The sequence below is a fragment of the Filicampus tigris genome, chromosome 4 (genome assembly GCF_054856515.1).
Source record: "Filicampus tigris isolate MCC_2025a chromosome 4, RoL_Ftig_1.0, whole genome shotgun sequence".
In the NCBI taxonomy this organism is placed as follows: domain Eukaryota; kingdom Metazoa; phylum Chordata; class Actinopteri; order Syngnathiformes; family Syngnathidae; genus Filicampus; species Filicampus tigris.
In genome coordinates this window covers 20,743,557-20,771,505 of record NC_141220.1, presented here as the reverse complement: position 1 = coordinate 20,771,505, position 27,949 = coordinate 20,743,557, and the positions used below count along the sequence as shown (strand labels likewise).

At 40.2% G+C, this 27,949-nt stretch overlaps 1 protein-coding gene across 3 annotated transcripts in view; it reads right to left on the bottom strand.

Moving 5' to 3' along the window:
• The window catches only part of LOC147148899 (pleckstrin homology domain-containing family A member 5-like), a 100,831-nt gene that overhangs the window by 22,032 nt on the left and 50,850 nt on the right, over window positions 1-27,949 (bottom strand). Inside the window, exons 1-6 of one of the 3 annotated variants that reach the window (XM_086029607.1) lie at window positions 16,873-17,114; window positions 9,523-9,606; window positions 6,370-6,408; window positions 2,124-2,241; window positions 1,888-1,992; window positions 418-490 (exon numbers count right to left, since the gene is read on the bottom strand). In XM_086029607.1, coding sequence (XP_085885733.1) covers window positions 418-490; window positions 1,888-1,992; window positions 2,124-2,241; window positions 6,370-6,392 — 319 coding nt within the window. In that variant the 5' untranslated portion in view covers window positions 6,393-6,408; window positions 9,523-9,606; window positions 16,873-17,114. Of the gene's footprint in view, window positions 1-417; window positions 491-1,887; window positions 1,993-2,123; window positions 2,242-6,369; window positions 6,409-9,522; window positions 9,607-16,872; window positions 17,115-27,949 lie in introns of those variants that run through there. The other 2 variants (XM_086029606.1, XM_086029608.1) reach the window with 2 other exon arrangements.

Here is a 27,949-nt window from a genome sequence, read left to right as displayed (position 1 = left end):
CTAATCTTGGCAGAGCTAGGGCGCACACTTTTTGGTAGATTGTTAAATTACAAGTGTGTCAGTTGATGTTGTCAGGAATATATGAGGATTTAGGAGAGGGGAACCACACTGTGAGAGGAGCCTGCCTGATTCCTGGAAACTTGTTTCACAACTCTAAATCTGTGTGAATGAAACACATTTTCCAGCTTAGCTTCTTTTGTCAAAACCAAGTTTGGTCGGCATAATCCAAGCCATGTTTCTTACATACCCATTCCAACTGTCTCTTTGGGTCTTGTACAAGCACACAGATTGAGTCCGGCTAAAAGGAAGTCGCCAAGGGCATGGCTTAAGGCTAGGCAGCATTTTTGAGAGCCTTGCTAAGAGCACAGTTGTCGCAAGCAGTAGCATTGAAAGATGCTTTTAGTTGGAATGACTCACCTCTGTAATAGAAGAGACACAAGTCTGACAGCACAAACCACCTCTTTTTCCACAGCTTCATCCCTGTGCTGTCCTGCAAAGACACCAGGAGAATAGGATACGTCGTTAGCTACCAACAAAAAATGAATGATTCAATTGAAGAGGACATTTAAGGTTCTTAATTAAATAGGATGGGATATGAGCCATTTCACTACATTTTCTTGATTGATAATGTGGAAAATGAATGACAGGATTTTAACATTTTAGGGGGGGGGTTTATAGGTAGAATTGTTTACTGAATGGTCTGAAATCCTGTTTCAATACTACTGATAAGTGTTTGAGTATTAAAAAGGTAAAATTACAGAGTTTTCAAAAAAAATTCGAAACTTTTGGTCAAAGTCTCGACAAGATATTTGACAATGCGCTCTGTCAAGCTGTTCATAAAATGCTCGGACCTTAGACATCGTTCACACACCACTTTAACTAGACTGAATTCAAAAACAAGTATTTCACTGTCCCCTCATGGGGGAATTTAAATGCCCCCAACGGATCTGCTGAGGGGTTTGACTGTTTCCTAAAGCAAGGACTTCTCAATTTCACAGAGGGAGGAAAATAAGCGAAAATCCAGCTTTTATTCAGGGTAGCAGAATTGGGAGTCCATGGTTGATCTCCATCACCCTGACTGAGCTCCCAAATAAACAGCAGTTGGCAGCTGAACCAAAGAAAGCCTTCGTGCATTGAAAGGACGTTACCGGGAGGCTGCAATCAAAGCTAAATGAGTCTGCCACTTAGGGTGCCTGAGAGTCCTGTCTGGCAAACAAGCACCTCAAGCATTCCCTTTTCACCCCGCTGCCGCCAGCAGGAGCCTTGATGAAGGACTGCCATTCAAACAGTGCTTGTGCAGCCTAAGTAGCAAAAGCGGACATGCCTATTAATGCATAGTGGATATAAAAAGTCTACACATCACAAATTCCAGGTTTTTGTGATGAGAGGCCATAAACTGATACCAGGGCTAATTATTTCTAAACTATTCATGTCAACTATAACCTGCCTAACCCAACTAAAAAAAAGCATATCTTTGAGACGGAAAGTAAAAATAAGCGATAATGTCACTGCAGCGGTGTGAATCACATTCAAACATATGTTAAACGACCCTTGTGAGGATAAGCGGTATCGATAATGGATGGATGGATGGATGAAAGTCAGCACACACCCGCCACCATTTAAAATATTTTTTTATGAAACAAAAACGTTTGAATTTGAACTGTGCTGTGTCTTTCTAGAGCCACAGTAAATCTGAAAGGGAATACCGCACTGAATTTTGATGACTTCAATTTTCCAACACTTATTTTATTGAGCAATAAAAAGAAAGCCCCAAGGCCATTATGGTTTAGATTTTGAGATTGACCAAGAAAACATTACTTCTAAAAGGAACACCATTATAATCAGTGCACAAAAAATAAATAACAGAATCAAAAGCGCTTTGTTTACCTGCTTATAGAGCCAGTTTCTCTTTATAACTGGAGCGCTGGGATTCCTCCTGATAGAATTTGATCTCTTTCCAAAATTATGAAGTTTTTTAGGAGGTCTCGATGCCTACGGATACAACACAAATGTCAGTTGCAGTAGTTATCCAAAAAGACAGTGGCAAAAGAATCTGGTGAAATGTAATCTAGTTCTACTTTTATATTAAAAACTGCAACAATTACTCCATGCATCTTACTCACCCTTGCTGCGCTGGATTGGTTTGCGGCACAGTCCGAGCCGCCCATGTTGTTGGAGGCCTCGCTCATGGTGCTTCTTGGCTGTTCCTTCTTTTCATTCACTGGCACTTTGGAGGAAGATCTAAACATGCACACAAGCCGAGCAAGAGCACATTAAGTCCAAACTTTGCAACCCCAGTAAAAAGTAGAGAATAAGTAGCAAGCAGCCTCTATTGTCTAATGACCTATCATTCCACTTAGTTCAAACTTTTGTCATGAGATCTCGGCTTGGAACGAAGAGTCAAGCCAATTACACCCACAGTCTCTTCAGAAAACATTTCCAGTTGTTTGAGAATGCTGACATACTGAGATACAGCCATAGTTGGGGTAAATCACAGCAGAATGCCTGGTATATGAATCTCATCGAGCATTCAGAAAACCTGTCATCGGGTTGAGCACCATGTAAATCAAGTTGTGTCTGGCCCATGGGGATGTCCTACATTCTTTCGGCGGGGAGCAACGTTGTAATCTGGTGGAAACATGACACCGCAGTGCAGCACAAGCACTGCGGCGCTGACAGTGTTTTGGGTCACTGACTGAGTACGCGGCAAACTCCATTTCACTCAACAAACTTGCTCATTGGATGCCGGTGACCCAAAAATTCCTCAGATTACATGGCGTCATGCATGAACAGGAGCCTATGAGTACTTTTCCATTCATTCCATCGCTCATTTCCTATGTTACACATGAGCCCGAGACTATTACAGCTGCAAAGACACTCGGGTTCCATGCTGTCATTGTCAAGGTGCACATACAAGCGAGACTATAACATGGAATGACTTTGTCTCAACAAAAATAAAAAAATGCAGGCACCACCCACACGATGCTTAATCTCATGCAGCACAGCAACATGTTTAACACGAACAATTACCGATTCAAAACAGTCAGGTGATATTTGCTTACCTGTATTTGGAGCACAAGTTAAGCTTGTTTGACTTAGTCAGTTGTTAGTCACAAGATGCAGCAATATTTTTTCATTTGAAACGATGACTGAACCACTAATGACCACTCATGAGGATTATTCTTGCATTATTGAGAGATTGCTGTGTCAGGGGACTGAATAATTAATTGAGTTCCATTCAGAGTTGAACTCCTATGATGGACAAGCAGCTGACTAATGCTGCTTTAAATCACAGTGGACACAATTTCCAACCCTAAAATAGTTTCCTGTGAAAAGTGATGAGTGGCCACTGAGGTTCGCCTCCTCCGGTTAATGAGCTCAGAAGATTTGCTGCACTTGCAGTGAAATCTTACGTGAAGCACAATCAATGATGTGTCAACTGACCATTAAAACAGTGTAAAGGCCATCAAGGGAAGAAGCACTCTGTTATGAAGGCGATGTGAAATGTATTTTATTGCTGTATTCAAACGTAACAAAAATAAAAAAGACTTGTGTAGATGATGTTTTTCCTCATATCTTTAGATGTTTACTATTTTATAGATGCCGTTTCTTTAGAATGTGGCATGCCTATAATGATATTGCTCTCTTTGATGCTCATTTCCCATCTGCTTCTAACATTTTATGTGTGTGGTACTTTGTGGAGAATTGCCATTATAATCAATCACCATGCGGTGAAATTGAAAAGTATTGGCGCTGTATAATTGCTAGTAGAAGACAAAACTATTTCTTAACATCCCTCTCGCAGGAGCTCTAAGTGTTTTTTTTTTATTACAGTGGACTGTGCACAACCAATGCAGAGCTAAAAGTTACAACAGTTTTACAACTAGACAGCACTTAACCGCCATTTACATTTGATATGGTTACTTAAAAGATTGTCAGACACAGAGATTGTCACAGAGGGGCTTTTCTTCGACAGTGAACCTCTCTCAAGAAAAAGACTAATCATTAGCCGCATGTATTTGGTTGTCATAATAACCATATTGGAAGCAACAATGTTTTCGACAATACTTTTTTTTTTTTTCCGCAAACAGCGCATGACATAAAATGTGAATACTGTGTACATGATTTGTGTACAAACGGTTTCAGACTTTGGGATTTGTCCCATGTTGAAGTCAAGAGCCATATGCACAACATGTTATTCTGACTGCCTGTCAACTTTAAAGTGCTATTTTGGAGATTTAGGTTGGAGATCCTCTCCATCCGATTCATTTCCATAGTGGTTATGATTATGACTTTTGAAGATAGTAATAGTCAGAGCAAAATAACAGAACTACAAAACAGCCGTGTTTGTGTACCACAAAGTCCTTTTCAAGCAGTTTTTGTTGTGCACGTAGGCTCATTTTTAAAATGTACTTTAATTCACACACACACACACCAGGAAGGCAAAAAAAAAATATGACTCACTCCTACACAAGTTGCTTTAGTTATGTTATGGTGTAATTCATGAATGTGATAATTGCTCCCATTAAAGGATGGAACGAGCTCACTCACTGCAGTTTTTCAGGTCTTTCATTGCATTCCTGAACTGAGCTTTCCGCTTCCTGTTCCAGAAAACGTCCAAACAGTACAAAGTCAAGTAAGGTGCAGGTCAACTTTGCATCTCTTTCAAAGTCAAACCCATCTTACTGTCCTAAATATAAAAAATAGTTCTTTGCATTTTCCGAAAATAAACAAGCAGCGTTAGACGTACTAGGACTTTAAATATTGCTGAAAGGCTTCCAACTGTAGAGAGAGAACGCCAAAAAAAAAAAAAAAAAAAAAAAGAGTATGATGAAAAGCAGATTGCTCTATTGAAACTGTGTGGCTTAAACTGCTTTGCTGCTGTGTGGCCTGTCATTAACCCATTAAGAACGGGAGCGCATAACTGCGTTTCTACCACTAAAGACGGGAGTGCTGTTGCGTGTTTCTCCCTTTAAAGCCAGCATATACGTCTTTTTTTTTTAAATCAAATTATCGGTCTCTTAGCCAATGAAATGCATCAGAATATACATGTGACGGTGTCTTGAGTAGTCGGAGGATATCCGGAATTTTTTTGAGGAGTAATGGAGGCACAGTCGATCGAGGGAGCTCTGCTATAAGTCACGGCAGTGATATAGATGACACCCTTTTAAAGCAGTGAAACCATTCAAACGGGATGTATGGTTAAGATATATGTTTGTAGACAATGACGATTTCAACGTCTTTGTAAGAGAATACAGCATGGTAATTGCCACTTGATTTTTTTTATTTTTTTATTTTTATTAAAAATAGTGCTTCACTTGCATCTTCGTTTGAAACAGTAAAGATGAATAAACTCAGGCCTGTGTGAAAACCACATGTCTAAGGTCTGAAATTATTTTGGAATTATGATTCTATCTGCTACAGGGGCTGAGATGTTAATTATTTTGGGGGTGGCAAAAAATGTCAGGTTTTCAAGGGTGACTCCAAAGAAGACCATAGGTTTTAGAGAGATGTCTCACCAGGGGCTTCAGGCTTTAATGGGTTACCAAGGCAAACTATCACTTATACACATGAGGCTTATTCCTTTAGATCACTGGTCACAGCAAGTGTGTGTGTGCGTACGTTCGTGTCTAATAGGGTCAGGAAAGATAACAGTGCCAATGAGGCTTGGTGCCCTGCGTACAGTGATGTGTGGGTGGTGGTTGGGGGTAAGCGAAGTGAGACTGGCTGAGGGTGCATTTTAAAATGACCACACAGCGTTTCTAAAGAAAGAACTAACACCTTTGTTTGGTAATGGATCAGACCTTTTTTTTTTTTCTTTTTGGTGAACAAAAGACCTGGGATCAGAGTACACTGCAGAACTAAGCACTGAAGCACAATTTACAGATATTTGGAGAGCTCAACAAGCCTGAGCGCATGAATGTCTCTCTGTTCTGTCCAAGTAAGCAACAAGGTGAGCTTATGCTTAAAGCAACACATTTCTTCAGCACAGAACCACAATGTGTAATCCGACCGGTATGTTATCAAGCAACCTTTGCAGAGGAGGACTGGATTTGGTGTGGCCTGTACGGTGGTGATATGAGAGATTTATCCCAAAGCTCAGCTCTTTAACAAGGTGATACTGCTTGTGGCCTTCGAGATTTTGGTACCAGCTCCTTGCGTTATGTTAGCTGTTAGCTAAGAGTTGGATGAACACAACAGACTGGACTTTGGAATGTAAATGCATAACAGGTTATCAGGCAAGACAGCATTCAAATCACCCACAGTGTGTTAGTGTGCATCAACAAGGCTTATCATCACACTGACACGCTCAAGTGCTTTAGATAGACACAAACGTTCATAGTATGCTTGTAGCCAACAGTGTTTTACCTGCTACACGCTGGATGAAACATTTTTCCACAATATACACTAAAAGACAGAGGAAAGAAAAGTGTTGAGTCTCTGTACGCTATGTATTGGAACATGTGGAAAATGGGCAGCATTGTGATTTGATCATGGTACAGTGGAACCTCTAAGACTCAGTCTCAAACACTGGAATAATGTGTTCCAGGTCCAAAATGTCACCATCTTTAAGAAAAAAAAAAGACATTTTAACATTAACTGTGAAACAAGTGTACAAATTAGCGAGCCTCTGACATTTGTAAAGGGTAAAAACAACTGACAAAGTGACAACTGATAAAGATGTAATGCCCGGCTTAACGAGCCTTACTTTTAAACATTCTTAATTTAACCACTGATAAAATGTGAATTGATGCTGGTCGTTTTTCCCACCCATATTTGTCAGACAAGCCTCAAAATCCCAAAGATGAGTAAATCCTTTGATTTTCACCAACCTGAGCACCAGCATCATTAAAGCGGAAGTCAACCCAAAGTTATGTTTTTTCAAGAATATATTCCCAGCAGGCCCACTAGTTGAAACACGGCAAAAAAAAAGTGTTTGGGTTGATTTCCGCCTTTAAGACAGCAGTTGAAACTCTGGAGGCTTGTGCTAATGTGCAACTTTAGAAGTTCATTCCCCCCCAAAAACTCTAGTTGAATTCCAAATTGTGTGAACTCAGATGTGTTCGACTTTTAAGGTTCCAATGTAATTAAATATTGCCTGTAGTGACCATATTTAACCTTAATCTGCCCTAAATACCACCAAAAATAAATAAAATAAGAGTCATGAATAAACAGTTGATAGTTTAAACTGCAGTCATGATTATTTTCCAGGCTGGATACATGTACATTTAGTGAATGTCAGGTTTTAGGAAACATGTCTTATGTGAGCTGTCCAAATATTTGCTGTCAGCATGCACATGATCACGTGGATGACTGAAAATTGGTTGAAACATATACAGTACAGACAGAATGACGAAACTGCCTTTGTTTGCAGTCGGTCAGGCACAACATGAGCAGCAAAGCAGGAAGTGCAAATAAGAAGTGAAAGATGTCTATGTCTTAACAGTCAGAGAGAACATTAGGAGCAGAACGCAGCATCACACCAAAGCTGAAACACAAGTCATATTAGCAATTGCAGTGACGAAGAAGTTAATCAGAAGAACAGCGTGCCCTGAACACTTGAATAAACTTTGAGAAAAACCAATGATAAAGCGTTTGTGATGTCACGTCACTTATGATAGTGGGCCTCTTTTTTACTTGACCAGAATAGGTTCTGATGGCTTCTGAGAGTCGGCTTTTGGTCTTCAGTTGTTTTGATCATTTCTCATATGACCAACTGTTTCTTGGATGTTATATAACTTATATAACTTGGTTTGCTGGCTGGTTGTTGCTAAACATTACAATGTCAAATTTGAGTGCAGTCACAGCAATTTTCCACATGGTATCTTTATTCTTGTGGCAGATAAAATTTCGTTTCTGCTTGTTCAGGGGCTAGTTTCCCTTTTTACTATTTTCCCTGAAAGACAACCAAATGCTGGATGTTTTCCATTCTAATTATTTGGGGGTTTTTTTAATGCAAGGTTTGTAGTTCATTATTATTTTTTTGCTTAGTCCCAATTTAGATGTCATCTTGCACCAGCATGTTGTGCCTATTTATGTAAAAAGCAGCAGCGAAGTGAGAGTAACACAGCGAGGGGAGGAATGTGTCGAGAGAGTGCAGTGACGCTTCTCACACGACAAGAAGCTTCACAAGCTTGCATTCGTTCCATCCATTCATCCATCCGCTAAATTAAACAACTTTCTGGAATTTGGTGACATCAAATCGATAACTGTAATAGAGTACTAATAGGCTCCCACTGAAGTTCTATGATGTTAGTAGCACATACAATGTACTCTTGCTTTAAAAACGTGAGGGTTTTAGTTCCCTTTTAAGATAATATTGCTAAGTATAGCTCCGTTTTCCACTGTACATCATCTACAACTTCACTTAGACACTTAAGACACGGAACCTGTTAATTTGCTATTCATAGCTGGTTACTCTTGACTTTAACACAGTTCTAGCCAGACGTCTGTGAAAAGTGTACTGTACACCGAAGCACTTTTCCTCGCGTTTGGTGACACATTAACCAAGCGATTCGCAATGGCTTCGTCTGTTCTCTCTTGCTCGCTGCTGCATGCTTAGGCTACTCCTCGTCCACTTCTAGTGATAACGATGCTTATTGAGAGAGTAGTTTATTTGCTGACACAGAGGTGAGGATTAGTTACTAAGAGAAGAGGATCTGCACCGCGGAAGGATAATGTTTAGCCGCGCCACATAGCAAGCGTGGCTCATACCTTGTGCCAATAAATGTGCCTCAGTGTGGCGCAAGTTAGCTTAGCAAGTTAGCATTCCTCCCAGTTTGGGAGCAGCAGCTCCAAGCTGATTGGTTTGCATGACCCATCACTCATACAATCCCGCTTCTGATTGGTGAGCTTGGCGAGAGAGGAGGCACATGGTGCTTATGTGTGAGATAGTTGACACAAACAGCTCTGGGTCAGTAAAAAAAAACAAAGCTTTGACGACCACATGATCGCGTTGACTGAAAACCGTTATATTGTCGATACACTCAATTCTCCATGATGGTTCAAATCTGGGAGCAGAAAGCATGCATGGTGTGAACCATTGGAGAAGCCCTGGATGTTTTAGTTTCCATCAGACTACTAACAACCCTCTGCAAAAGGGAGGTAAGGACGAGTGAGGATGACAATAATTTGGTAAGGAAAGCCATCCTGTCAGGAGCAGCAGCCATATGCCGGCTGTTTACCTGAACTCGGCTGATCACAAAGACGTAACATTAGAAGGGAACACTTGACTTCAGGAAAAGTCACAAACTTGTCCGGGGTCGGGAGGAACTGCGGGTGAATCATCACATTCCGACTGAGTGATGCATATGTGATACAAAGGCTGTTTTAGTTTCATTCCTTATCTTACAAATAATTGGCAAGCGCACTGAGTGCTGGGAAGAACAGCCTTTGACTGATGAAGGCAGAGCTACAATTAGAGGCAGGGGTGGAAAGGCATCGGAAGTATCAACAGCATGTAGTGGTGCTGGAATTGCAACCCAGTGACATTCTGGGGAAAGAAAAAAACAAATGACTTACTGTTCGTTGATGACAAAGATGCAGTTGTCTTGAGAGGGCGAGCCTGAGACGGGATGCTTGCAAGTCACCTTTCGCTCATTATGGCTATGAAACAGAGAGGAAAAGGGAGGGGAAAGGTGAGAAAGTGTCATCTATATTGGACAGGCTAAGCCAAAAAAAAGTCTATATCAGTTGGGCTCTTTTTTTTTTTTTTTTTTTTTTTTAACTGTACCTGCGAGAACCTGATAATAGTAAAGATGAATGAGTAATGGATTTTGTTCATGTAAAATAATGCATATCGTTGCTGTCCCGTGAACAACACTTCTCCCCAATTTTGGAAACTTTTTTAAAATTTTCACATTAATGTGATGCCTGTAATGCGGAAACACCATTCATGTAAAAATGAGAAAATGAACAAAAAAAAAAAAATGGAGATAAGTGTTTTTAACATGACAGCGACGATATCCTAATAATAATGTACAGCTCAGTTTCGAAAGAGTTTGCTTTACAAGAACAGAATCCAAATAGAAAAGGCCAAAACTGTGCCAAAAACTGAATAAATAAAAAAATATATACATAAAATATCAAAAGCTGCCCATTCCAAATTAAAATATTTACTATGGCTTTTAAGTTGCTTGAAGAGTGTGTGTGAGATAGGCAAAGTATTTCTTTCTCTATCCCAAGTGCATTGATTTTGATGTAAACTAAAACCCTGCAAAATGATTCCATTCCTACATTCCTATAATAATAACAAAAATCACCACAAGCTACAGTACAAACTGAGTCAAACTGTTTTGCTGTCCCGTGTGCTTTCCCACATCCATGCTATAGTGTATCAACACCAGCCAAGTTATTTCTATCACAACAAGATTCGAATTCCAGGACACCAGCCACACATTCTCACTAGTTGGTCCGCAGCTTTCCAGTAAAGTGGTCAGTGCTGTGTGCAATGCTGAAGGTCAGGGAGCAATAACTAGCGTCACCATGCTTCACTGTCACTCATAAATCATCTGTTTAGCTGTCAGGATTTGAACCTGTGACAAGTATGCATAACTGATTCAATACCGAGCTTAGTTCATTGCATTTTGGTAGTTTAGTAACTTGAGAAGGTTGTCAGTATAAAGTAAAGCCCAAAGTGAGTGCGGGAGCAATTAAAGGAGAATTTACATCAAATAAGTGAAGAGAAGCAATGTCAACAACAGTCTTTGGGGCTGTGGCCTCCTCCATGTGCTTTTTTACATTTCAACTCACTCATGCTGCACCATCAACAGAAGGGAGTCAAACTGCTGCCCAAAAATAACACAGCCTTTAAACACACGCTTCTCGTGTGCTGAAAAGAGCAAATAGCAAGAGTGAAATACGGGGTTTGGTTTCAGTTTAGCATGAAGAGTAATAGTCTCCACAGTTCGGCTCCATAATTACAAGAGGCACTATTGGCTGCAGAAGCTCTATGTGCGGTCTGGGGACAGACAAATGGCACCATTATTCACGAGTGCCGCTTCACACGTACATGGTATGCCTCATAGGTTGGCTGGCTCTTGAAAGAATATGTTGATAAAGAGAAGTACAAAAGCAAGATTCTACATGGGTTGGCCCTAATACAGCACATTTAAACGGCATGAATTAATGCATTAAGCAGACAAACAGAATATGAGTTGAGTTAATTTCTCTCAAAATGTAGATTGACCGCTTCGGATGTCTTTCCAGAGCATTCACAGCTGTTTTAAGCTTGGTCAATGGTTTACAAGGCCTTGTGATTAAGACCTAATGGCTACAAATGACATTAGAGTACGTCAAATAATGAAAAAACAAGATCGATATTAATTTGATCAGAAAAGCGGTACAAAACACAGCAAGAGGAATTCTACAGAGAGCATTTTCTTCCTCTGGTCCAGGCTCGAACTGTTTGACCACATTGCTCTGTCTCTATAGTTACGACAAATACTTGAACTTGATATAGCAATGTGGTATTGGCCGAAAATTGCAATGACCTCGATATAAATGTGTTTGCCAAGTCCGTGGGTTTCTGATTGCCAGAATGTGCACTTTTGAGAATGGAACATTTAAAGTCTATTTGTCATGTTTAATCACACTCTTGCAATAAGAGTGCCGTTGAATCCCAACCACAACTGTGTAACTCACTCTCGGCCCTCTTACCTTAAGGTGTAAATGAAAAGAAAAATATGTAGGCCAGTTCATCCAATAAAAAAGGTTCTCATTTTCTGTTCGCTTTGAACGTCCAACTAACGTTTTCCACTACCAGCATGTCATTTGACCAATGAAGTTGAATCAAATAAAAAAAAATGTTAAAGGCTTGCAGATGTGGATACTGACATGCATGGAAGGGTGAGTTATTTTACAGGGAGTCTGCTAGCATCACAAGAGTTACTATTCAAATGGGACGAAGCTATTTGAGGAGGTCCGCAACCTTCCAAACAAGACATGTGGAAGGACGGGCGCTAAACCTCAGTGGCAAATATGGAGCTTGTAAAAGTAGCATGATGATGTGTGTATGCCAGAAAAGGCAAAATGAGATATTTCAGTCAATAAGTTTGTGTTTCACTCTGGGTTTCATAACAGTGGCAAGTGTTTGAAAACCGGTCGGAAGGATTTCTAAGTGGTCGTAAAGTGCGTCGCTGAAGTTCTTTTTTTAATTCGCCGATGCTTTACACCATATGATCATGTTTCCAATGTATGTCGATGCATTTGTGCATAGCACTCACAAGCATTCATGATTGATCATCATGCCAGGGGAAACGAAGCACATTGAAGAAGGCAACGAGGGGTATTCTATGTTTTAGAATGCTCGTTTGGATGAGTTTAAGGACACAAATAGCAAAAGGGAGTGGTTAAGTCGATTGTGAAAGAGAAATTTGAAAACAACGGGCAGCCTGCAGAAACTTGTAAGTTGAAAAAATGTTTTTGGTGGTAAATTTTATGAGTTACACATAATTCAATCAATCTTCGATGGTGGAAAGCAGAAAACTGAACGATGGGGAACGTTTGCATACTTTTTCATTGGGTTGGGTCCATAGATTTGCCTGTTATTTCAGGAGTTACCAAAAGGTACCAAAGGTTTACAAACATTGGCAAAGGAGAGGCAAACAGTTGCTAATGTTCACACTATCCCAAATAGTCGCTAATAGTCGCCATCTGTCTTTTGCAAACACTTTCCATTACCTCTAAGCATTGCTAAAAGTCGCTAATGACTGAGGCGAACTCCTGATTTTCTCCAACCTTTGTCAGAAAGGTTAAGGATGTGTACAGTTTTTAGCATTTTTACATTTTATTTTAACTTATCTTTATATTTTTACAGTTGTATGACAGTTACTTTCTATAGGAAAATTGTTAATAATTGTCTACCAGCTGGCCCCTATTCCACTGAGTGGTAAACAATTGCAAGTGTTTTCGAAAGCAGTGAATGCTGCGTTCACGTCAGAGTTCAATGTCGCAAATGTTCGCAAAGCGTTCGCCAACAGTTTTAGTGATTTTTCTTGTTGCAAGGAAATTATGTACATGTTAAAAATTCCCCAGCACCCTTCGGACACATTGCTAGTATTCGACCACTTGTGACTGAAGCTATAATTAAAAAAAAAAAATGACAGAGGATGGCAAAATCAAAGATTGGTCTTCAAAAAAACATTTTTTTCCAAAACACATCTAGTGACTAAACTTAGTAACAACGCCATTTAAAATGGTCACACATGTTATGAGGGATGCGGTCTGTGGTCCCCACAGTCAGCATTAGGTTGGGAGTTACTTCATACGGGAGACCACAAAAGGCAACATATGGTAACATTTTTGCGCTTGGCGAACGGCAAAAACACCAAATTTATTATTTATTGGTGTTTTCAAGAGGAAGAAGCTGGCTTTGGATCTGGCCGAAGGACACCTTTTGGCATTAGATGTAAAGAGGTGGAGAACTTGGCCAAGCATGATGAGCTGACCGCCTCACAGCGGGGAGGGCGGGGCAGCCTCCTGGGTTGCGGACTGTCTTGTCCATAATAATGAGCAGTGAACTGCAGTAATGGGGAGAGTTTAAGGTCTAGGGGTCAGAACCTCACAGGCTTAGTTTTTATTGTCCTGGAAGGGTCTTTGATCCTTAACTCCTCCTCTACTCTTAGGTCAAGCACTAACAACTTAAGGCTCGCCATTTTGGAAGTGTCATAACAGCAAATCATGTTATTTTACCAACAGAGGTTGAGGGTGGGACTATTTTATTTGAAAATCCCACCAAAACCGGATTGGTTGCTTTAAATGCTTTTTGAGCAGTGAGTGGGAATTCCTAATGCTTGAGCTGAAATGGAAAAATAAGAACCCCAGCCAGTTGGACATATTTTACTGATCATCTGATCCCATTTGAAGTTTTATGGTAAAGTTAAATGCAACACATGTATATTAAGATGAAAGCTGCTTCAACAAAACTTCTGTGTATAGGTGCTGCTCAGGGCATCCAGCCTGCTTCGCTTAGGACATCATCTAATGACAGCCACTGCATAGATTGGTTGCTTTAATCACCAGTTCTCAGAGTACCCGGTAGGATTGCATCTTTTCTCTGGCAGTGCTGCGCTGGTCAAATTTTATGACCCTATCAAATAAGTCCACACAATGGACAATCCAGGCTCCTCACACCACAACCTTTTTTCCTATCAGAACAAGCCACACTCAGCTCTCCATTCATGTCAGATGGGAGACATTTATCACCTAATCAGACTGCCTGCGTGGATAACACAAATGAAAGTGCCACATTATCATTTTAATTTGTTATTAAAATAACAAATTGGAACCTCAATGTTTGAACATAATGGGTTTCAAAACTCTGTTCGACCACTGATTTTTTTTTTTTGGGGCATTTTAAACAAAATGTCCCATAGTAAATAATGGCTCATACAAATCAGTGACATTGACTTCAAACCATTGCAAATTGTTTGACGCTTGCACAGTAGAGCATTTTGTGAGGTCTTTAAAATTTGGATATCTCGTGACAGTATGCATGGCAACAGTGCGTACGATTGTTCGATTGCCGAAAATAATCTCATGAGCATTCAATTTCAGAGGCTCCACCATATACCACTAGCCAAATTAATTGACAAGCAGACCGGTGGAAGGTCTGAGGTGGTTCATCGGTAAGACATTTCACTTGTCTAAGTCCATAAATCTGAGCCTACTAGACACGAAGGGACATGATAGTGCCATACCATCAGACAACTGCCATCAACTATAACTGAAAAGACTTGAACTGAAGAGGAACTCCTCAATACCACATGGACATTGACAAGAGGTATGAATAGCCCTCCTCACAAAAGCTGGGCTGAATAAGCAGAATAGGCGGTTTGGATGAGGGCATGTGGGGGGCAACAGAAGAAAAGGCCAAAAAGACAAAACAGCTTTGGAGCCCCCTGAGAGAGGCCACCTAAAACGCGGCAAGTGCTGCCATGAAACTGCACAGCCATGTACACCGTAATATATTTCAGAGTATTTTGAAAACCTGGGAAATCCCCACTGCGCGTTACCACCGGGCATTTAAGCTTAGACTTTCACCTTTCAACCTTTCCACTTAACCACAGAAAACAGCTGCTCATTCAGGCCACAAATCAGATTTTTTTTTGTCCAAATAATTCAATTAGTCACCCGCCTAAGGGAGTAGTGACTGTGTTAAAACGATGTCAAGGTGACACAGCTGAACATGCGATTTGAGCGCCATGGTGACAAGTTGCCTTCTGAAAGAAAATTTATCTGAAAGAAAAACGATTTTCATTTGGCTTCATAGTGAATACAGTACATGGAAAACAGCAGTACCGCAAATTACTAAGTCATTTACTATGTGAAAAACTGAATTTTACATTGTACTATATAGGAGCATGGAGCCACTCTAAAACAAAGTAGAATGCATACCGAGTCACCCAGAATAGTATTCAGAACTATCTAATCAAGGTCAACTCCTTAAAGAAATAGATGAAGACTGAGGCTGGAATACCACAGTCTCATTATAGACTCTTTGGAAGTGCATTACTGTAACATTAGAGACAAGAAAAGTATACGTTCTTGCTTGATTCAAACTGAAACTTGACTGGAGCAGTGTGGTAAATAAGGTCATAGGAGGACCGCAACTTGACAAAGAGATGATTGGATGAAATTGAGCTGTCGCTGTTTATCCTCTCATGACTCAAAGCCTAAAATCAAATCAGACGTTTCCCCCCGCTGCGATTGATGTGTTGGGTCCGGAGAGCTGGCCAAGCAATTAGCAGTGCAACCCGCCTGTACATCCGCATGGCTGCTAATCCGCTGGTTAATGAGGCCACAGCCGCAAATTTAATTTATTTGAGTTCTCCATCTAAACAGCTCAATTTCTTCAACGGAGACATTGGCTGATGTTATGGTCCAGTCTTCAATGTCAAAGTGCCCCGCCCCCAAGCTCCACAAAGACCCCCATCAATGTTTCCAACATTGACCGTACACTGAACTCAATTGACTTTTGGTTTGTATAGTTTTAGTTCCTTTATCGTTCCTTTATTTTTTTTTTACATTTGAACCCATTGACAGTGCATACAGACCCAGTAATGCTGAGGGCAGCAGGGCCAATACAAACATCTGCTTTGACATGCAAATAACACGTTGGATTCACAGACAATGAATGTAACGTGTAGTCACATTATATTTACTTGGACACACGTTTATATGAGGCTCATCTTGGGCAAAACACGCTGATAACATCAAGTATACAAACACTGGCATGGTAAAGAAAAAAAACGGAAAAAAACGGCTTTTTGAAGGACTTGCATGCATAAAAGCTAACACGATCCACGAAAGCAAACAATGTATAGTGTCTCACTTACGATACTTGATAATATGGTGATGTCGTGAAGATGAGGGTTGGGTGGTTTGTAGAGAGCAAGAGGTTTCATTATAGAGTAAAACAACCCGCAATTAGCCGACAAACGCACCACACAGATCAGCCACAACCAGAAATAACAATCACCATCACATGCAAGTGTCCTGTGTGGAAACTATGGCTTGTACTGACTGCTTGGAGTTTGAAAAAAAAAAAGAAAAAAAAAAAAAGGAACCACAAACGGGTATGTACATAATTAACATGGAGAGCCCAAATTTTATGGGAAGACGTTTAAAACGAACTTCATCCATCTATCCATCCATCCTCTGAGCTAGAGGCTATCCCAGCTGACTTTGGAAGCGCTGTCGTTAACTTCAAAGAAGACTGTAACAAGCGTATTGATTTTAACAAATAATCAACAAATAAGCAAAACTACGGGAAACAATAACTGCTATTTACATGCAGTGAACCATCCCCTTTACAGCACAGTTCTTATCACCAACTGCGTCGAGTTTTTAATATATATTTTTTTTACTTACAGTGCATTGCCTCCGTAACGTCCACGCAGGTAACAGGAAGGTTAAAAAAAAAAAAATTAAAAAGTCGAGAAACGACTCTTTTATCCGGTGGAAAAAACAAGATAGGCAGTTAGTTTCTTGTTGCTCCCAAGTAGACGTGGTGGTGCTTGTTCGCCCGGCAGCTGTGCTATCAAGACGTCCTCCTCGTGCTGACTGACTAGCAGCTCGCGCCAGGACTGGAGGCATACACATGCACGCAAGTACACGCGAGCGCGCGCACGCAAGATCACAGTAGTGAAACCCGAGAGGCGTTGACGTCACAGCCCGGATGTGAAGCAAGGTGCACTATCATTACACACTAGGCAAGCATGGGTCCGGATAGCACAAACACTCACAGCCGTAATACTGTAGGTTTGTATTTGTAAACATTAATGGAAACTATAACGATGTTTATATGAACGTCATATTTCTTAAAAAAAAATTGTGATGACAGTTAAAATGCATTGGAAAGATATTTGTTCATCTTCGCAGCATACTTGTAAATAGTTGTATATAGTTGGATTACGGTAAAAGTTGCTCTTTATTTGTCTTGTCATAAGTGTGAATGTGACGTCTTTGGAGATGAAAGGCAATTGGACAGAGCATCAAAGGATCAAAGGTTCAAAAGATCAAAGGACCAAAGGGGCATTTCAGATGCAGGCTGGGTAGGAGTGCTACTGCTGGCTTAAGTGAGGCAGTCAGTGTGCGGAGTGATTGGGTGTGAGCTGTAGCCAATAGCAGCTCTTGAATGAATATGCATTTTGTAACCGCTTGTGGGACTAAAGTGATCGAAGAAAACCTGCAACTGTTTTGTCGTTTAACCACATACCAGGGCGTTACAATATTTTTCATTACTTTTTATATTTTGACAAAAATTTGAATGTCCGTTATTGTTCATAGTTACTGCAGTCACTGTTGGACCAAGGGCTGTGCGATATGACTGAAAAGTATATCATGATATAAGTGTTTCATATTGGTCGATATCGATATATATATTGATTTTTTTTTCTTTTTGTTAACCATTAAAAATAATGACCGGAGGTAAATGAATTTAGGGTATTTTATTTTAACATAATACTTAACCTTTAATAAGAGGTCAACGTATCTATGAAAGAGTGAAATAAACTGGTCAATATAAAGATTAGATAAACTCAGTTTTAAACATAATGTGCTTAGTAGGGATGGGCGATATGTCTGAAAAACTGTCACAATCGATTTTATATCAGTCAATATTGATAATTATTGATTTTGTTTTAAACCTATTTTAAAAATAACTGTTAACTGTTTTTTTGAACATTGTTATGCAGCATAATGTGTACTTTGTACTCCACCAGTGCATTGTAAATGCTTATTTGCATTACATGCTCCCCCAAAGCAGTATTGTTAATACACATAAATGAGCCTTCATTCAATGTGCATACAATGTAAGTGAACTAATATTCTCCTGCAGTGCATACATTATTGTTAATCAACCGTCTTAGGTCTATTTAATCTTTTTAGCGGACTCATTATTGCCATAGTTCATTCATATTTTACTTGCTTGATTTTAACTTGAGGTGTGATACAAAGGGTCGACTATGGTATACGGCTTGTACACCGTGTCTCCATTGAATTATCGCTCCAACCCTAGTCGGACCTAATGTTTCTAAGTCTATAATGAAATAACAAAGAAACTTGTGAAAGCATGCCTCAAATTTTCCTCGACTTCTATTCAATAATAGCTATCCATTATAAAAACGATAATTAAAATGTGGGGTAATCATGTAATACAATGTAGTGGATTATTAGGGTTCGCACGCTGAACATATTAGGTAAGGAACGAGGAGTTTAAACTGCCTTCTCAGGTAGCCACACACCTTGCTCATAAACAAATACAGTGCAGCTCAGCTTCTGGCTAACTGATATCATGGGCTCGTGACATTGTGCATCATGCAAATGCTGATGAATGCAACTGCTGGCGGCAGTTGAACAAACTCAACCAGACTCAATTAGATGTAGCCAAAGCAATAAAAGAAATGTCATTGTTTTCGTCGCATAATTCATACAGTAAAAACTGTTACTGTTGCACTTGCATGATTTCTTCATTTCCTAAAAAGAAGACAAACAATGTATGTAGCACTTTCCGAAACAGAAACAATTGACTCATTTGAAATGTCATTATTATCCGTTTTAACAGAAGTATAAACACTTTTTTTTGTATTTTGTGGTGAATCAAAATCATTCAGAATTGCGTCAAATATAATTTGTTATTAGTGTATATGAATACGTATCCATCTTTCTCTCGCGGTTGTTTGTGGGTGAGGTGGCAAAGGCGTTATCATAAAATAAATATTAATTGTCGACATGGCCAATAACAATTTCAATAAATTTAAGATATGTTTGGCGGCACGGTAGTCGACTGGTTAGCACGTCCGCCTCACATTTCAGAGGTCGTGGGTTCGATCCCGGCTCCGGCCTCCCTGTGTGGAGTTTGCATGTTCTCCGCGTGTCTGCGTGGGTTTTCTCCGGGTTCTCCGGTTTCCTCCCACATTCCAAAAACATGCATGGTAAGTTGACTGGACTCTCTAAATTGCCCCTAGGTGTGATTGTGAGTGTGGATGTTTGTCTCTGTGTGCCCTGCGATTGGCTGGCAACCAATTCAGGGTGTCCCCCGCCTACTGCCTGAAGTCAGCTGGGATAGGCTCCAGCACGCCCCGTGAGCCTTGTGAGGATAAGCGGTATCGATAATGGATGGATGGATAAGATATGTTTGTACACAATGATGATATTGACGGCTTTGCAACAGAATAGAGTAGAGGATGGTCATTACTGTACCACTCGATTTAAAAAAAAAATAAAAATAGTGCTTCTCTTGCACGAACACTTTATTTTTACATTTTTGATTCAAACAGTAAATAATAAACGCAGGCCTGTGTGAAAGCCACGTCGAAGCTCTCAAATTCTTTTGGAATTATGTTTCCCTCTGCTACAGGGGCTGAGATGTTCATTATTTTGTAGGTATTGAATTTCTGTGAAAACTTCAAGTTTTAGAGGGTGATTCTATAGTCGCCCATAAGTATTGTGGAGTTGTTGAGCCAGGCGCTTGAGGCCTTAATGGGTTAACCCTATATCACTGCCATCACTTATTTCAGAGCTCCCGCGATTGTCTGCATCCGCCATTACGGCTCGAAAAATATTCTGTGACATCCTACAGGGCTCACGACACTGTCACGTGTATATTCTGATGCATTTCATTGTCTAAAAAAAACGAGAATTTGATTTTTTTAAATATGAAAATGGCGTATACGCTCTCCCCGCTTCAAAGGTAGAAAGACGCAACGGGCTCTAGTGGTAGAAACGCTGTTATACGCTCCCGGCCTAAATGGGTTAAAACAGCATACGTAAGTAAGGACTGTATGTATGTAAGTAAGTATGCATAAGTTATTCATATACTGTAGTATGTATTTATGATAACTTTATAGGTTCCTCTGTACTATTGCTAAGTTTCATAATACACTAAGCAAGACTTTCTTTTCCCAGTAGGATGTGTTGCTTCTGGCATTTAGTATCAAGAACGTAGCAGCACCTCCGTTGGCTCATTCTTCAACAAGCCCCGACAAGGGTGGCCTGTTGAGTAAACAAATATGGCTGCACTGAGCTGTTAATGGATCATCCCAAAACTATTTGACTCCCCTCTGATAAAGTGGTTCTGAATGCTTTGTACACAGTTCAAGAAACTGTATAACTGCTTCATTCCTGGAAATACAGAGAGAGATGTAAAATTAAATTCTGCCGTACCAACAATCCTGCTTTTACAAAACTATGAAAGTTTGTTTGTTTTTTGGGGGGGGGGGTTTGGAGGGGGGTGATTTGGGAGAAGTGTGTTTTTTTTTTTTTTTTTTTACTGGAGTGTGTTGAACTTGCGCTGACATCTCTTGTATCACATCTCATTAAATTGTCTAGGTTTACCAAATGTAGTGCCATGCCGTCTCCTTTATAAATACTGGAGACAGTACGAATGAGTAAGTGGGGGATGGAAATAAATGTCCAATACATTCTTATATGAAGCCTGCAGCCATTGAAGAGATGAAAGCCCCGACAATGACTTCGTCCCCTGCCCAGTAGTCAAACAGCTGTTCCACTTATCAACCTCAACCTGCTATTTGCAGTCAATGGAGCACAAAGACATCTCCAGCCATCAATACACTCTTAAAAAAATGCTTTTCTCCCTCACTTACCTGCTTTTACCTTTTCAATATTACAACATAAAAACCTAAACATTAACTTACATATGACACCATGAATGCCACCAGGAATAAGTGAACCACCTTGACCAGCTTTGCTACATCAATAATGCACCATATATCCATTACAAAGTCAGTCCTTCAGATATCATTGCTTCTCCAGGGAGGACCGCCCACCACCACCCCCTTGGAGACATGGGATTTCTCTACCACTTGGGACACAGAATGGACACCTTATCTGGAGGATGTATGGTATGATATTCAGTGGTTGGATTCATCAAAGAAGAATCTGTGGCAAAGGAGCTTGTGTTCTAACACACACAGAAAAGGTGTCAGAGGGGAAAGTCAAAGCAAGCTGTTCAGCCATCTGTGTAAGTACTTGTCTTGCCTCGAGAGAGAATATCTTTCGATCCAGGATAGCGAAATCCTAGTTTGCTACCATTGCTCAAATCAAACAACAGCCTACCTTTTTCGTTTTTTCTTTCGAGCCCTTTGTGTTGCTATAAAATCTCACCAATCACGCCACAGGAAACAAATTCACAATTATGATATCCCAGTCCATTCAAGCTCCGAACACAAGTGATTTGTGATCGTTACTAATAATAAGAGATCTGGGAAGGGTGGGAATGCAATGGTAAGAGAACAATTGATCAATCATTTGAAGAAGACGACGACTCGCAGTCCTTCTTCCAGTTTTAGACTCAGTTCACAATACCACAGAAAGATCTGTTTCGATACTTACAAATTAGGCACTATATTCAGACTCAGACAGAGTGGGACAAACTTAAGAGACCCCACAAGTGCGGAAACATACTTCATTATGGTAATTGAATATACCCATCAAGAAGCATATCTCACATACTGTATATGGTAACATAACAGCTGATAATACACTCGATGTAATAGAGAAACGGTATATACAAATGATTGTGATAATATAGGAGGGAATATATATGTGAGGAAGTGTTTGGATTGCCACTCAGATAACACTGGTAATTTATGGAAATAATGTGACTGGCATGAGAATCCGCACAGCCATAAAAGCATGCAACTGTGCGCCTTTTCTGACTTAGAAACATGGGAGAATCTAAATATGTACTTACTGTATACCGTCTACTTGAGTCATCAGTGTTAGTACTGCTCCACACATTTTTTTTAGAAAAGGTTTTGACACTTACAAAATCTGTCTCTGTCATCCCCAACCTAAAGTTAACTATGCCCGTATTTTGTGGCTACGCACCATTGGGTTTTATGATAGTCAGGCTAGTTGATGCTATCTGTGCTAAGTGGTTTGGCTCCAAGACTCCAGCTTGCTCAAGCCAACGCTTGCCAAGAGGAAAACAATGTGTATAGGCAGGTACAATAGCAACACCAAGGCTTCATATTTCAGTCTAAAACAATGAAGTCATTTTTGTTTGTTTCTAGAAATGGGCACAAACGGAATGATCTGGTTTGCGTTTGACCACAGGGCGTGTAGGTGGGTTAGCTGCATCAGTTACATAAACGGTGTAATATTATACCCACTACAGTGAAACCTAGGAATTCAACAAAGAAGAGGAACACAACCCGTTTAACATTAATAATAATGGGCGTCATCCAGTATTCCGTTTTGTATCTTCTTGGTATATGGCAAGAAGAAAAAGCACATTTGTGTTTTTCCGTTCACATTGTCACTCGAAACTGACATAATTCTGACATGCACATAGACTGCGTTGTAGCTCCACAACTTTGGTACGGAGTGCGGACTACGCAATAGCACAGAATGGATCACTTATTTTCTTATCAAGAAAACACGTAACACAATTGTGTGCGTAACACAAGTGGGTTTACTTAATGTCTTGTTGTCACTTGTTGTCAAATTGAACACATAGAATTTCAAATTTTAAAAGTCAAACTTGTCCTATACTGGACGCAATTATCAAGGGGCATTCAACACTTGCAAGCATTATGGAAATTGCATACTGTATATTTGGCAGAAGAGGAGCAGGTCTCCTCCGAGGCAATTATCAATGAGCGATATAGCATGTTGCTTTTCAGCTGCATTAGAGGCTCCATCCGGTTATCAGTGACAGATGTACCGGAGAAGCTTTCAGACTCATTAACTACCCACACACGGTCATAAAAAGGTACCTGCTAAGTGTTCTCATGTTTATCTACTCTCGGAGGATCTTTTCTACCTACTCGCTTGTTCAGGATGCTAGCTCTTACCTCATCCACCTACACTCCCACGCACTCTTCTTTGCAAGTATGTTGTCACCTGCTTGTGTTGGGAAGAACGGCCGCAGACAGTGCGGCTGCTGCAGAAGCGTCATCGTGAAGTTGACGGCATGAATTAATCAGAATTAGCATTGGCCAGCAGTCCACACGGGCCTCCATTCCTACTTGAGTGATGGCCAAAGAATACAGAATGTAAGGATTGTTCCATTATTAGCTTGTCTTAAGGACGCCAGTGACAAGACGGGCTGATGTGACCACCCTCTGGGTTTGTGGGTGCGAGGGAAAACTTGCTCCTGTAATAATAGGTTTGTGGTGTCATCTGTCACATCCAGACGGCTAAAAAGCTAAAAGACTCACTAGAGAAAAAGAAGAAAAAAAACGTATACGACAATAAGACATTGCCGACATAATTAAATCAAGAGGGTCACCTTAAACCAGAAAATTTCAAAGTAAATGGTAACTCATCTGGATTATTATGTATTTTTATTCATTTCTAAGAATACATTTCCTGTTTCAGGGAGCAGCCATTGAATGAAGCAAAATGGTTTCAAGTATCTTCAATGGAAATATCATTCATTCTCAAGTTATGCATAAACTTCAGAATTCACAGCAGGTACAATAAAACTGTTCATATGACAGAATAAGTCATGGCTTCATGCAAATATATCATCTTAATGTTCAACTAAACAGGCCCAGATTTGGTGGTGTGTCGTGAGATTTCTCTAATGTAAGAACACAAACCATTTGTTGATGACCTTACGTGCCTCTGGTGATTAGTAGTAGTTCATTCAATTTTGCCTCAATTGCGCCAAGACACAATGCATTCATGATCAGATGGCCAAATTATTGGTTATCAATTAATCAATGATGATGCACATTTGTACATATAACAGTACAAAACAAGAAACTTTTCCTTTTCAATAATAACTGTTAGCCCTCTCCATAAACACACGAGTGGCTACATTTTACTTCCAACAGCTGCCAGCCTATAAAGTTGTCAAATAGCCAGCCTGAACAACTGCACTTTCCCTTTTTGTTGTGGTGCCTCTAATGTGGAAAGCCCACACAGTGCAAACACCATTACAGTTGCACCCATCTGTTTTTGAGAGGATATAACGATAGGAAAATATGTCCGCTGACAAGCTAATTAGAAGATATAAAGGAATTTAGCTGTTTTGCAAAAGCCAACTAAATGGACCAATCAATGAGGAAGTCAGACTCTATCATGCCCCTGGCTGCTAGGCCCTTTGAGCTAGCTGAACACCCCGCTGACAATAATTACACGCTCTGGCTAAAAATCCCTGTGCTAATGACTCATTGAAAATCAATGGCCTGTATCTAGGATTTGTATCATACTGAAGCACAAAACAAGAGCAGAAAAATGAGCTGGAAGCAAATTTACTGTAGTCCCAACAGAGGCAAACACGTGGAGACACACAGGGGCAGCGGATTACTGATCACTGAGTTGATTTCAAGCACATTAGTCCAAGTGAGTGACATCACCAAAGGTCATCAAGAGGACATGTCAGATAACCTCACTTTATGGCCAAGGCTAGATTTTTAAGCCTTGGCTTCACTGGCTGTCACAAATTCGAACTTTTGCATGCCAAACACCACCACAGCTTCACTTCTGCAACAGCCTTCGCCCTCGCAGCCCCCCCTGAACCACAAGCCAAGTCATCTTAGCCAAGCTCTGACTGTGTGCTGATCAGACTTGCTTTCATCCGTTCCTATTAAAGTTGCAACGACTGCAAGGGTCCAAACCCAACATATTTGAGAAATACATACTTTAAAAAAGGATGAAAGCATGAGGCTGTCGGTGTAACGTTTACATGGCTGGGGCACCCAATACAGATTCAAAAAATAGTCATAAATAAGTGTATTTCAACATCACATCAAATATATTTCATTGTCATGTCATGTCATGTCATCTTCCAAACCGCTTATCCTATATAGGGTCGCGGGGAGTTGCTGGAGCCTATCCCAGCCGTCAATGGGCGAAGGCAGACTACACCCCGAACTGGTCGCCAGCCAGTCGCAGGGCAATATTTCATTGTGAAACGCCGAAATATACACTGCTTAAGCCTGTGACTCACACTAATATTTATTATTAAAGTCATAGTTTTCAAGTAAATTTTTAGAGATACACTGTGGTGCATATAGCTAAGTCAGTAATTATTCATCCTGCCGTGGCCTCATGCCGCAAATCCAAAGATTGAATTCAAATGTGGACTGTGTTCGATTAAGCTTTGAGCACAACCACAATGAAAAAAAAGTCAGAGCTTGTGTCACAACTTGATAAAAGAATTTTTCTCCAAGGTTTTAGGCTGCATTTGAACTGCTAGGAAGTTACAAACATCCTACTTAGCAATTTTACCACCTCAAGGTGGTACAGTGAAACGTAAACAAAAAAATGATTGCTGACAACTGTGATAAGAAAGCATTTGCTCTCTTTGTGACAAGACCATTTGTGAGCAGTTCCAGCAACTCACATCACCTCCTTGGCAGCCTTGAACATTTTTGAAAATATCCATCCGTCTATCCATCCATTATTTATACCGCTTATCCTCACTATGATCGCGGGGCGTGCTGGAACCTATCCCAGCTGTCTTCGGGCAGTAGACGGGGGACACCCTTAATTGGTTGCCAGCCAATCGCAGGGCACACAAAGACAAACAACCGCACTCACAATCACACCTGGGGGCAATTTAGAGAGTCCAATCAACTCACCATGCATGTTTTTGGAATGTGGGAGGAAACCGGAGTACCCGGAGAAAACCCACGCAGGCACGGGGAGAACATGCAAACTCCACACAGGGAGGCCGGGGCCGGGATCGAACCCACGACCTGTGATTTTTGAAAATATATTTATCAAATAGTGTAGCTTGGTGCAGGGTTCAAATCTCAGCGAAGACCTTTCTGTTTACAGTTTATTTTCTACAGGTACTCCATCTTCCTCCAAAATTACAAAAACATGCACAGCAGAATCTGGGTTTTCGTAAGCCATAAGTTTCGAATGATTTGATTTTTGACGGTTTTTGGAGTCTAAATTTTGTTCCCAGTTTTCCTACATTTGCTCGGTTTTCATACAAAGCTGAATGAATGCACCATTCACTTCATTAGTATTTTATATTTGATGTACATTGTTTTATTTAGGTGAAACTATAATTATTCGCTATAAAATATGTTTTGTAAATGTTTTAGTGTTTCTGGAACGGTGAACTGAATTTTCATTATTTCCTATGGGAACTATTGCTTTGGTTTTCATCAGACTTTCTGTATCGGATTCATCACAAATAAATTGCTTCCACTGCGTGTCTGTTGTCGTAACTTGTTTTGTTTTTTTTACTGGCAACAAGTCTACCATCCACCCCGCTTCTCAGCAATCACTTGTTGGGTTCATTGTTAGAAATCTGACTTCAAGTTTAGTTATACTGTATTATCTTGTCAGAGGTTTCCACTGTACTTTTCTTTGTCAGAGGTCGGAAAATTTCAGACAACCCATTTCCTGTAATACGGCATGACAACTAGAGAGAAGGCGTATGGGAATGTACACCCTGGTTATTTTGAGTTTAAACTGTGAGAAACACATGGACTGTATTTGCTACTATTTGGGGAAATACTCATTCATATGACCTATACTCCCAACTTTCAAATCCACCTACATGGAAATACACTTCCTCTTGTTAAAGGGTGTTACAAGCCAGACCGCAGTCATTTTCAGACTCGACATATGACACATGACTCATCAACTCTTGTTTTCGCCTGTAATGAGACTTTTGTAGGTTATGTGATTGATGTGATAAGGACAAACCCTGCCATGAACCCTGCAAGGCGCAGCTACAAAATTAAAGATTGCAGGCAGCAATTGAAAAGGATAACTGTGATGAACAAAACACTATCAGCTATAACCCTCTTGACTTGCATTTCTTAAATTTACCCTGATTATGAAGGCTATGAGATGCAGAGTCAGCTTCCGGCTATGTCTTTCCACAGAAGATAAGTTAAACTTTCTTCTCTAACAACATTGATCTTTCTGCAAAATCTTTACAGATTTCCATTGTACTTTGTACAACCCCCACACCCTTGCAAGTCTACTTCCTCAATTACCAAGTTTCCAACAAACACTCCGCGGTCTAACATTACAAACATCCCTCACTAAAACGTTTTACAGCACTCACTTATTTGCACACCAATCTCGTCTTAATCCATATGAATGAGATCCAAGACCTGGACTTGAAATATAAAGAATGCCTGAGAGTCAGATGGCTAGAACTCAGGAATGGCTTGAGCAGGTGCACATATTTGGTTAAATGTGACCCGTGTAACAGAGGTCAAAGAAGTGGAGAGCTGGAGAATTGGTGACATTTTTGGGATGTTTGTGCCTGGGTGAGAGTAAGATGAGACAGTAAGAATAAAGATAATAATGTAACTACTTTGTTTAAGGAGAGATGAAAATGTCTTTATTTGAAGTCCAAAACACTGTTACAAAAATAGAAGACGGGCATGAAAGGCAAAGGAACTATAAACTGTGGTTTATACAAAAAATACACAGAAAAACGTACAGACTGAAGGCTTCCTTTGGGTTATGTTGCAGAAAACACAACATCTGACCATGA